The 13,419-nt window shown below is 38.3% G+C and overlaps 1 protein-coding gene across 1 annotated transcript in view; it reads right to left on the bottom strand.

Annotated features, from left to right (window-relative positions):
- SVEP1 (sushi, von Willebrand factor type A, EGF and pentraxin domain containing 1) overlaps positions 1-13,419 on the bottom strand; it is a 355,921-nt gene that overhangs the window by 87,724 nt on the left and 254,778 nt on the right. The window contains exons 37-38 of the mRNA XM_069086632.1: positions 8,416-9,088; positions 2,838-5,629 (exon numbers count right to left, since the gene is read on the bottom strand). Coding sequence (XP_068942733.1) covers positions 2,838-5,629; positions 8,416-9,088 — 3,465 coding nt within the window. The remainder of the gene's footprint in view (positions 1-2,837; positions 5,630-8,415; positions 9,089-13,419) is intronic.

The raw sequence follows: 13,419 nt of genomic DNA, 5'->3' as shown, positions 1-13,419 counted from the left end.
TCACACTCAAGATTTTTTTGGGGAGGGCAATTGGGGTTAAGTGACTTGCCCAAGGTCACATGGCTAGTTTTTGTGTTAAGTGTCTGAGGCTGGATTTGAACTCAGGTCCTCCTGACTCCAGGGTCGGTGCTCTATTCACTGTGCCACCTAACCACCCCCTTTTTTTTTGCTTTTTGGAGGGCAATTGGGCTTAAGTGACTTGCCCAAGGTCACATGGCTAGTTTTTATGTTAAGTGTCTGAGGTCAAATTTGAACTCAGATCCTCCTGACTCCAGGGTTGGTACTCTATTCACTGCACCACCTAGCCACCCCCACACTCAAGCTTTTAAAAAGCATCAGTCTTACTTGCTGCCTCAATTTTATCACTACGCACTCATTTTTCAAATGCTTAGAATTGGGCTTCCATCCCCATCATGGTAGCAAAATGTCTATTTAAAATGATCTGTAAGTCATCATATACAAAGACCTTTTCCTGCTCTTCATCTTCTTTGACTTTCCTGAATTGATATTTTTACCCAGTACTCTCTTCTCCTTTGGCTTCTGTGACATTAATCTCTCTTGCTTCTTTTCCTGCCTATTAGAGACATTCTTCTTGGTCTCATCTTCCTTTTCCCATCCCCTAAATGCAGGTATTCATGAAGGCCCTGTCCTTGACCTTTTTTTCCCCTTCATCCCCTCTCACTTAGTGAGCACACTCATTTACATACATCAGTTTTATCTCTTTGCTCCTGACCTTTAGATCTATAAGCCTGAATAATCTCTCCTGTGAGTTTTAGCTCCACATTTATTATAATAACTCACAATTAAGGTTTTCAAAGCACTTTATAACCTCCTTGTGAAGAAGGTAGTTATTAGTATTGTTTTTTCCATTTACATACAGATAAAGAAACTAAGACTTGGATAGACTAAGACATGATTTGATCAAAATCACACAATTGTTATGGAACAGGACCAGGATTTGAACCAAGTCCCAAATCTTCTAAATTCTGTGTTTTTTCCTAGTACATCATACTACCTGCTGGACAGCTCCATTAGGTGTTACAATTGACATCTCAGATTCAATACATATAAATGAAACTTGCCATCTTTACCTCAGCACTTGTCCTGTTTTCCCAATTTCCATATTTCTAGCACCAAATCTTCCTTGACACTCAGCTTCAGAACCAGAGAGTTATCTTGGAAAGAACTCTGATTTGGAGTCAGAAGTCTTACATTAAAACCCTGGCTCTCTTTCTTATTTATTTGTTTTTTCCTTTGGAGGGGGAAAGGCAAGGCAATTTGGGGTTAAATGACTTGCCCAAGGTCACACAGTTACATAAGTGTCAACTGTCTGAGGTTGGATTTGAACTCAGGTCCTCCTGACTCCAGAGCTGGTACTCTATTTACTATACCACTTAGCTGCCCCCTCTTTCTTATTTCTTATGTGATTTCAGACAGATCATAGGATCATAGACCTAGAGTTGGAAGAGTATTCAGAGGTAATTGGGGAAACTGAGGCCTATGAAGATATACTGATTTGGCTAAGGTCACATATATTAAGTGTTTGAAGTGGGATTTGAACCCAGGTTTTTTGAACACACAGTCAGAATTCTCTTCACCGTACTACAACTTCTTATATAGGTAAGCTGCCTAATTGCACTAGGCTTTAGTTTCCCCATGCATGAAATAACAAATTTGGATTAGATAATCGCTATGGTTCTTTCCAGTTCTAAATCCTATAATCCCATTGGTCTTCCCTTTTCCCCATATCCCAAGCTAACCTCATAATAATTCTCATTTCTAGTGAATGCTCTCCATTTACACCATCATCATTCTACTTCAGTATCCTCTCCACAATGCCACCCGCTGAAATCTTTACCTTCTTTCAAAGCCCTTGAAGAGTTGATCTCCCAATCAATATATTATGACAATTATGAAAATTACGATTGTTATTAGAACATTGTTACATTTAAAAAATAACCACTGGATGGAGTTCCAAACATTATAATGGCTATTTAGCAATTCTGGGTAGGATGAAGCCAAACATGGGTCAATTTAGTGGGGGAAAATGGCAGATTTGGAATTTAGAGGACCTGGGTTCTACTCTAGTCCCTATCATTCTCTGTATGACCTTGGACAAATGTTCAAACATCTATCCCATGGAGGCCCTGTAGTGTAATGGCTAGAGAGCCAACTTTGAAACCAGTAAAACTTAGGTATGAGTCTTGCCTCTGACACATCTTGTCAGTGCTCTAGGCAACTTCCTAAGATGAAAAGTTGCTAAGCTGTATTGGTAGAGGGAGTTTTCTCATCTGGGAGTTCCCTATACCAATGAAACGAGAGGTCTGGTCCCTATTATTACTACTTAGCCCATAGAGTTGACATAGGATAAGTACTCTGTGTATCATTATAAAAATGTAAGTTATTATTCTAAAAACTCTGGAGTTCATAAGGCCAAGCCTTGGAGGGTATCACTGACTTCTTTGTATCCTCCAGTCCTTAACACAGTGCATCACATATAATAGGCATTAAATAACTGCTTTTGACTTTATTGGTAACACATTCATTTCATAATAGCTGATTTTTGAAAACCTGTCAATTATTTTCCCTTTAAACTTTTCCTGCTTATGTCTCTTAGAGACTTTAGAGCAGGGGTTCTTAACCTGGGGGTCTGTGACTTAAATTTATTTTTCATAGTTGTATTTAAATACAATTGGTTTCCTTTGTAATTTTAGATATTTTATCATATGCATTTTAAAAACATCATTAGGAGAAGGGATCTCTAGGCTTCACCAGATTGCCCAAGAAGTCTATGATACAACGAAAGTTGACTTCCTGCTGCAGATTGGCTACCTTACCTGTGCTCTACCTTGCTTCCGTAAGTGTGTGCCTCTCCAGTTGCCACTGCATTAGCTACAGAAGGTGGTGGTCCACAGGAGAGGAGCTCACAGGTTGGGTAGGGCTCGCTCCATGCCCCTTTCTCCGTGCAAATCAAGTCAGCTCTGTCCTGCATGACATAGCCAGTCACACAACTGTAGGTTATTGCGTTCTCCTCCAAAGAACTGCTCCCATTGATGAATGCATTTAAGATTGTTGGTGGTGGACCACAAGAAATGTGCCCACAGAGTGGAAAGCCAGCACTCCACTGCCCGGCTGCCTCACAGGTAATTTCAGAAGGCCCCAGGAGCTTGAAGCCTTCAAGGCATTGAAACTGGGCAACTTTTCCACAACTGAAATCTTCCCCAACAATGAGCCCATTTTGAATCAGGGGCACAGGACACTCACAAGGCAGGCAAGAAGGGGGACTACCACTCCAGAAGCCACTGGAAAGACACTGTCTCAAAGGAGAGCCGTGGAGCTCATAACCAGGAAAGCACACATACTGTACGTAGTCTCCAAAAGAGAAAGAGGAACCATTTAGGAAGCCATGGGAGAGATCTTCAGGGGGGCCACAGTTGACTGGATTGCAGAGAGGTGCTTCTCCATCCCAGGTGCCATCGACCTGACAGGTTAGCTTTGTGGTACCACGCAAGATGTAGCCTTCATGACAATGGAAATCTATTTCCTTCCCAAAGCTGTGTTCCAGTCCACTCACTTCTCCATTGACAATCTGTGGTGGTGCAGGACACTTGATAGCCACACAGACTGGAGTGACTCCACTCCAGCTCCCACTGGCCAGGCAAACTCGGCTCCTAGACCCTTCAAGCAGGAATCCCTCATTGCAAGTATATACAACCTCCTTTTGGAATGTGTACTCATCCCCACTCACCTGGCTGTTCTCTGAGACTGGGGGTGGACCACAGGCCACAGGGATACAAATTGGCTCATTCCCATCCCACTGACTGTCTTCCTGACATGTTCTTCTGTTGGAGCCATTCAGCTCATACCCAGGGTTACATGAATAATATAACACACTCAGGTATGTGTAATTTCCTCCTTGAATAGATCCATTCATTAGTTGGTTTGGCTTATTGCATGAAATTACCTCACAGTGTGGGGCAGTATCACTCCACTGTCGATTTGACAGACAAAGTCTTTCACTAGAGCCCACCAGCACATGCCCTCGATTACAGCTGTAGTGTACCACACTTCCCATTGTGTTCTCAGTAAAATGTAAAAAGCCATTCTCTGGCTGACTAGGCAAGTCACATTCTATTGACATGCAGGCAGGAGCACTGCCATTCCAAGTCCCATCTTCTTGGCAAATCAGCATAGGATTACCCAAAAGCTCATGACCAGGATTACAAGAATATAAAACTAGAGTACCATATAAAAAGTTTGGTATCTGTATAATTGTAGAGCCTTTCATGTTTTTCTGGGTACTGTCCATTGGACTAAGTGAATGAGGAGGGTCAGGAGTAAGGTATGGGACTTCCATAGCATCATCTTCTTGATCAAAGTATCCTTCTCGTCCTTTTACTTTCACATAGTCTCCAAAATCAATATGGGGAGGAAGACCACAGTCTATGGGAAGACATGTTGGTATAAAGCTAGACCACCCTGACTCATCACAGGTTTGCATGGCATGGCCCATCAACTGGAATCCTGGGAAACAGCTGTAGATAATCATGGCACCATAGCTGTAATCTGCTCCTTCCACAAAGCCATTTTCAATAGGTTGTGGGGGATCACAATAAATAGCACTACAAGATGGAACAGCTACATCCCAATCCCCTGTCTCTAAACACATCAGAGTTTTTGGTCCTTCGAGGCTAAAACCCCGGTCACATGAGTATGAAATGGTTTGTCCATAATGCAGGTTTGTGTAAGAAAGTTTGCCATTTAGAATTTCACTGGGCTTTGGACACTCGATGGGTTTACAAGCTGGTTTTCCTCCAAGCCAGTGCCCATCTTCTCCACAAAGGATGGTCATGTTTCCTATCAATTCAAAGCCAGGTTTACATGTGTACAAGGCTGTGCTGAGGTAAGCAAGACCTTGCACATCTATGATGCCATTGGGGATTTCTTCAGGCTGGGGGCATTCAACAGGGACGCACTCTGGCAGTGGAATACTCCATGTACCATCAGCTTGGCAAGAGGTAGTGGGATCTCCTCTCATGAAAAACCCATCTACACAGGAGTACTTGACAATACTCCCAAAATGAAGAGCAGGGGGAGATTCAGGAACACCAAAGGAAATGAGTGGAGGTGGGAGGCAAAGCACCATTTTACAAAAAGGAAAAGAGCCATTCCACTGTTGTGACACCAAGCACTTCAAGACAGAGGGTCCTTGGAGAAGATAACCTTCTTTACAGGAAAACTGCACCAAACCAACTTCATGAGCCAGTTCCTTTAATACAAGTTGATTTTCCAGCAGGGGTGGCTCTGGGCACTTGGCTGGTATACATTTTTGGTTGGGCTTTTTGTTCCACTTCCCTGACTTCTGGCATGTCCAAGAAGCATCTCCCATAAGGTCATAACCATCATCACAAAAAAATTGAACCTTGGATCCCACCTCAAAATTTTCTCCTCTGATGTAGCCATTCTGGAGAGATGGAGGTTTCCCACAACTGAGGGGAATGCAGGTTGGAGGGGATTCACAATACCATTGGCGATTGGCTTGGCAGACACATATAAGATTCCCCACCATCTTGTATCCTGGATTACACTGATACCTCACTTCACTTTCAAAGACCTTCCCAGTTGAACTCTGTATAATGGGGGATAAAACAATAGGGCATGTTTGAAAAATGTAACCAAAAGTGTAATCATGGTGAATCAGATAATTTTATTCATTGAGAAGAAAATACCCAAGTGGCAATGAAATTAAAATGCCCACAAGGAAAAAGGACCATGCAAGCCGTGGTATTTAGAACATTTTCTAAATATTGTGCTCTATTTTTTAGAGTTAGAAGGTAAAAATAGCACCGGGAAACTGGAACAGGTGAGCCATTCACATTATGCAACTAGCATGCTACTAGGTACATAGTAGGTATTCAATAAATGCCTTTTTTTAATAACCAAGCATGGCTACGATGGAAAGAAATTCCTAAGCAAACTATATCATTCAAAATTTCTAAGACAATGTCAAAATTGATCTTAGACAAAATAAATACATAACTTTAAAAGTGCAAACTTTGCCCTATAGAAGCTGTCAATTTGATATGTGGGCCATCTCTCAGGTAGACCTGGGGGGTGGGGCAGAAATTCTCATTCTTGCTGCCTTTAGTACCTAGTCATTAAGAAAAAAAGTGACATATACAAATAATCATTGACTAACTTAAAATATGTCAATATTAGCAAAAGCACTTTAGATCCAAATTTTTGATTACTAACAATATTAACCAGAGCTTTAATTGGGGCACCTCAGTATTCTTTCATCAGGACATAGTTTCAAGAAGCCTTTTAGGCAAGGAAACTGAATGCTAACTAATTTGTTATGAGACTTTGGAAATTATCTTTTTCCTTCATCTATAAGATAGAAATACCTAATTCTGACTTCTATGGGAGTGGTTTGACATATATGGAATTGGTAAATGTAATAATATTGGTTACAGTATTTTTTCTCCTGCCAGAATTTCATTTAAGCTTTTAAGAGTGTATTTATAAACTATAATGTGCCCAAAGTCACCTGTATAATCAACATCAGCAGAACACAGTGCAGCCTATAAATACTCAAGGATTTTGTGACTTTTCTATTGGTACTAGGTCAGGAGAAGATAAAGCAGGTATACTTCCATGACTGTATGGCAAAGGTCACTAAGCCAATGCCCATGACCACATGGAGCACTTCAAAGATTTCTATATTGCCCTTGAAGTATGTGTATATACACATACACACATCTATAAACATACAACTATATATGATATACATATATATGGTACACATACACATATATGACATATACATATATGTGTGTGTATACATGAGAGAAAAATGGTGTACAGGGGATGGAAAACTGGCCTCAGATTGAGGAGGGCCTGGGTTCAAGTCCTGCCTCTGAACACTATATGATCCTAGGTAAGACCCTTAACTTCTCAGTCTATACCCCAGGTCACCTTCAAACACTAAAAGTTGAAGAGAAAGTGCTGATCTGCATTAGTAGAGGGGTCCTTACTGGTATATTTCTCTATTAATGAAATCACAGGTCTGGTGAAAAAAAGAATACATGCATACATACATACGTGTGTGTATACAAAACTACAAATTGTGATTACCCATAGAATTAACACCGTAGGAATCATTATATAGATAACATATAGAAAACACAAACTTTTGAAATTTAAATCATTATATGAATAACTGAATATAGTATTTAAACACCTGCCAGTTCCATTTAGCATAATAGGTATATTATTTAAAAGTATTCAAACATTAATATTTTGGTCTAAAGGACCTGGTTAATTCTAGTTTCTTCCTGGGGCAAGTTGGTGATCTTACATCTAAAAGATATTTCCCTTTTATATACTTGGAAGTTGTCCCCACCTGTAATATAATATTGTCATATATCATATTACATATTACAATATAATATCATAATAATGTAATATGTACTGTGTGTAATAATAATGTAATATAAAGAATTTATAATTCAAACTATTTGAAGGGTTTGATTGAAGGGATAGCTTGAAAGGCTGAACAAGACAAAATTGACTTATTTCAAAGTAGGAGAAATTTGAACAGCTTGGGAATAAAACACTGGAATGAGTTAATGAAAGGAACTATGAAATCTCTATCCTTGGAAACTCTAAAGGAAACAATGGGCAATAATTTGGCCTGAATGGTTTAGATCTCCACCTGCCTGAAAATATGGGGCTGGATTAGATAAGCTCTCAAGGTGTCACACAATACTACAATTCTATGAAATAAAATTTGTTTGACGGAAGCATGCTCTTCAGCCAACATTTTTGGGACAGGCCTATCACCCAAAGAAAAGAATGCCTGCAGTAAATTCAATATGTCCTTTCTAATTAAAATTTTAGGTCAAGGCCAAGATACATCCACAAACACACACACACATCTTAGGATGAATGACAGTAGATGATACTGTTAAAGGTAGTGGCACCAGCACAATACTCTTTTTGCCACTAGGATTAAACCTATTGTATTTTGAGATCATGGTTTTAATACTTGGTCATGGATGTTATTGTTGACTATATACATTATGTGTGATCATATAAATTCTACTATATTACACATGTGAAAAATGCATATATATATATATATATATATATATATATATATACATATGCATGCTTTATTTTCAAAGTAGATTACAAAAACCCCCAAACCATTTAATCATCCTTTCGCAGAAGTCACTAATCATTGTTTCTAGTGACTTTATTTCCTTTTTTTAAATGACTTTACTTTCTAAATCATTAACTGCTCAGTGCTATTCTACTTGTGTCATGATGGTCTAGGTATCAAGTGCCTCCATATCTATAGTCTATACTATAATTATAATATACGCTATTTCCAGCTAATCAACCTCTTACCTCCACGAATCCGTTCTCAATTTTGGGTGGCTCATTACAAGACACGGGGTGGCAGGTAGGTGTGCGGCTACCCCACTGTCCTGTGGCTTCACAAGTGCTCTTCTTTTCTCCTTTTATGTAGAACCCCCTGTTGCAACTATAAGCCACCATTGCCCCAAAACTGTAGTTGCTTCCACTTGCATAGCCATTCTTGATACTTGGTGGTTCTCCACAACGGACTGGGATACACTGGATTGACATGGGAGAAGGGTTCCAGTGGCCACCTCGCATACACTCAATCTTAGCTGAGGTGTTCAGGACAAATCCTTCCATGCATTTAAAGCTCACAATGGATCCAGCTGCAAATCTGGCTTTGCTTACAGTTTCCAGGATGCTATACAGGGCAGCTGAGGGTTTCTCACAGAAATCAGCTATACAGTGAGGCACAGCCTGGTCATCCGGGGGAACCCATTGCCCCTGGGCATTACAGTGCAGCTGGGAGTTGCCAGCCAAGCTATACCCATCTGCACAGTAGTAATAAGCAACATCTCCATATAAGCGGTGGCTAGTCTCTGGGGAGGCATGTTCCACGCCAGGAGGTTCATCGCAGGAAACAGCTAGGCACTGATGATCATTTTCACTCCATGTGCCACTTGCCAGGCATTCAATGGTTTCAGTACCAACAAGAGTATACCTGTGATATTAGAGGAGAGAAATGAATCCTGGGTATGGGATTCTTTGTATGCATTTTAACTTTTTTTAATGACCAAATATCAATTTTCTTTCTTTCCTACTCTCCAGTATTTTTCCTCTAAAAGTTTTCCCTTTAAATTTATGGATTTTATTGTTAAATTAAGTTAAAATTGTCTAGCACGATGTCATAGAACCACAGATCTAAAAAGTTGCAAGACACCTCAGAGGCAATATGGACCAGCCTCCTCATTTTACAAGCTAGGACGCTATGGTTTTGCCTTAGATCACACAGAGAATAAGTAGAAGAAGGATTTGAAACCAAGTCCTCTGTCTCTCAAGTCAATCCTCTTTTTAGAATCAGTATGCTTTTTACCAGGGCAGCTAGGTGGTGTAGTAAATAGAGTGTTGGGTCTAGAGTCAGGAAGACTCATCTTCCTGAGTTCAAATCTGGCCTCAGATACTCATTAGCTGTATTACCCTAGGCAAATCACTTAATCCTATTTGTTTCAGTTTCCTCATCTGTAAAATGGAAAAGGAAGTGGCAAATCACTCTATTATCTTTGCTAAGAAAACACCAAATAGGGTCATGAAGAGTTGGACATGACTGAAAATGATTGAACAACATTCTTTATCATGACACTTCCTTAACACTGGTACTATGATAAAAATATAAAACAGTACTTGCTATAAATATACTCTATGAGATAAATGGAAATGTTACTCTAAACATGTTTAGATTTATTACATTTTCACTGCTTTTAGTATACCATATGGTAGAAAGAACACTGGATTAGAAGTAAGGAAATTTAGATAGTGTCTCAGCTAATACAGCAAATTCAGCACCATGGACAGCAGCACACACATAGTAGGGATTAAATTTTTGTTCAACGAATCAAATAGTCTTATGACTTTGTACAAATAATTTAACATCTGCGTTTTCCTCATTTGTGAAATAATAATGATACCTGCATTTTCTACCTCATGGAACTATTGGGAAGATCAAATGAGAAAATGTGAAAATGTTTTGAAATGTAAAGAATCATACATTATTATTATTACTACTACTAATAAATGGTTAACTTCAAAAAATAGGAAGTTTTGAAATATAAGTAGCTATACAAATGTAAATTAGCATTATTTCTACTAATAGAAAATGGTAAATTTAGAATATTAGAAAGGATTTTGAAGTGTTACAAAGTATTATACAAATTAAGTTGTTATTAATATTCCTAGTAATACATGTTCAAGTTTATAAATTCTACTTTTCTTTCTCCTCCTCAGTGATATAACATATAAATGCTATGCAGTCAATATAATATGATAAACAATAATAGTTTAAAAATTGGATCAACAGTTCATTTTCCTGAAGTAAAATATGGTTCCCTACTTTGATCCTCTTCAAATGTGCATTTTTTTTTTGTTACTGGATAACTTAAAATACTAATAACTAATCTTTGATCACTGTTATGTATTCAAAGGCAGTGAATTACTAAGGCAGTTTCATTCCATCTACTCTTTTTAAAAGGCAGCTGTTTAAACATACATCACACTGCTCTTTAAAATTCTGCCCATGAAAAGAAGGTATCTAATAACCCAGCATGCAGGTCTCTAATGAATCTTTCCAGTTGAATTCACAATTGAATTAATGAAAATTGCAACTGCAAAATCACTTATTTTTCTATTCGAATTTATTTTCAAAACATTATTGGGTAAAATTCTAGAGACATATAAAATATAAATCATATCATTTTACATGTTCTTGTACCAAATCTTTGTTTGGTGTTTTTCCTCAGACCTAAATCCTAATCCATGCTATTAGGAAAAAAAAAAGTTAAAAATATTTGTGTAGACCAAAATGGCACAAAATCAATGAAATATTTTGATGACACTTTAGATTCTGTATCATTTAAATTATTCTTATTTAAATGATAATCCATATAGAGAGCTAGTCATCAAACCAGGAAAATCTGGATTCAAGTTCTACCTATTAACACATAGTGACTCTGGGCAAATCATTAAACATGAGAGTGTTTTAGGCAACTCACTAAGACTTTAAGCTGCATTTGGGAGAAGAATTTTCCATAATCCTCTATGTCAATGAAGTCACAGATCTAGTCTATCTTCCTTATTTAAAGAAATTAATACTTAGATTATACTTATCATCTATCTCAGAATTTCATATTCATAAGTGTTATATAAGAAGAATTGGCACAATCTTCCAAAATATCTCCTTCCCCCAATTCATCACAGGACTATTTCTAATATACTTAAATTCTGTAGACCCTTAGCCAGACACAAGTCATTTCTCTAACTGTTCTGATGCAAAATTATTCTCCTTAAAAAAATAAAAATAAACCTCTCTCAGTCACCGTAATGTAGTTTGCCCTGTGTACATGTGAATCATTTCATCTAATGCTTAAAAACAAATTTCAGGGAGAGTGCCTTAGTGGAACAAAGATAAATTGTGCCATATTTTGAATTCTTACACCAAAAGAAAGCCCTGCAGTGATGCCTCATAGTATGAAGGAGACCTTGGATTGCTAAAGCCACTGGCATCTAAACCCTGGCTGGAAAAACTTCAATGACTTATTTGTTTAGATACTCATTGGTTAAAGATACTCATTACCATAAAGTTGTACCAACAGGGATACATTTTATGGGCAAAGTAATTCATGAAACTGTCTAGTGAGGCAGGGAGGGGTTGTGATGTGTATTTATGGAGCGTCTCTGACAATGAAATTGTGAATCTTTCTTAAAGAGCTGAAGTATATCTTAGATTAGAAAATGAAGAATATAATTATGTAAAAACAATAAGGGAAATGTTTTGTGCGCACACTATTGGGAAAAACTTGCTTCTCATTTTCCCGTCTTCATGGGACTAAATTTATTGCAGTCAAGAATAGCCAACACTTGGGACGGCCAGGTAGCACAGCGAGTAAGGACACCGGCCCCAGAGTCAGGATGACCTGGGATTGGTTCCAGGCTCAGACACTTAGCACCTACCCAGAAACACCTGGCTGTGTAACCGTGAGCAAGTTACTTAACCCCAATTGCTTAGGGGTGGCCAGGTGGCTCAGTGAGTAAAAGCACTGGCCCCAGAGTTGGGATAACCTGGGATCAGTTCTGGGCTAAGATACTTAACACCACACCCAGAAATAAGTGGCCATGTAACCTTGAGCAAATTACTTAACCCCAAGTGCTTTAAAAGAAAAAGAATAGCCAACACTGGGGGTAGGTAGGTGGTGCAGTGAATAGAGCACCGGCCTTGGAGTAAGGAGGACCTCAGTTCAAATCCGGTCTCAGATACTTAACACTTACTAGCTGTGTGACCCTGGTCAAGTCACTTAACCCCAATTGCCCTGTCTTCCCCCCTTCCAAAAAAAAAAGCAAAAAAAAAAAAAGATTAGCTAATATAAATAGCAACCTTGTTATGACTTACATAGAGACATTGGTTTGATGGTGATGTTTTTTTTTTAAATTGTAACCAAGTTTCTATCATCATTCATTCTGCATATGTCCTCTCTACCCATACAAAGCTCTCCCCTATTCCCTAGACTGTGAAAATTATGGAGAAATAATTAATATTTCTAATAATAATGTCAGTATTACTGATCATTTAATACTTAGTCAATTCATTTTTGACCTAAAGATGGGCAATCTAGAGTGTTTTAAAAGTGATAGTTCATCCTTTAAAACTTATTTTGAGACTCAACATTGCTTGACCATATGCACAATTGAACAGTAAGATTTCAAGGATAAGGAGATTAAGGTAGAACTAAAATCAGTGATTCCCAGTCTTTTCTTGAGGATACATTTTTAATATACAAATATCTCATGGTCTCCAATATGATAGTAGTTTTATTGTTAGCATCTATGCTAAAAATTCATGAGGCAAAAAATAAGGTACTATGAATCCAATAACACTTTTAAATCAATTTCTATTTTATTAATCCCATTTTCTTAAAAAATATACAAGTATGTATCTATGTATGTGTATATATACATAGAGTGTCCCAAAAGTCTTCATGCAGTTTAAAATTTTAATAGCCTGAAACTGCATGAAGACTTTTGAGACACTGTGTTTTGGGAGGAAAATAGAATAAATACCGTGTTTCCCCGATAATAAGACCTATACCGAAAATAAGCCCTCCCCTTACTGTGTAAGATTCCTCTAAAATAAGCCCTCCCCCTAAAATAAGCCCTATTGAGATTGCTACTGTAGTGAAGGTGATCCCCTGCGCTACACGCTACATTATGGTACCCTCTGTATGCACCAACCCCCACACCGTGAAACGCACGCCGCGCTCCGAGCTGCATCCAATTAGAGCTGCA

The sequence above is a fragment of the Petaurus breviceps genome, unplaced genomic scaffold (genome assembly GCF_028583685.1).
Source record: "Petaurus breviceps papuanus isolate PSGF00001 unplaced genomic scaffold, PetGlider_PUasm1.0 118, whole genome shotgun sequence".
NCBI lineage: Eukaryota > Metazoa > Chordata > Mammalia > Diprotodontia > Petauridae > Petaurus > Petaurus breviceps.
This window is presented reverse-complemented; position numbering and strand designations above follow the sequence as displayed.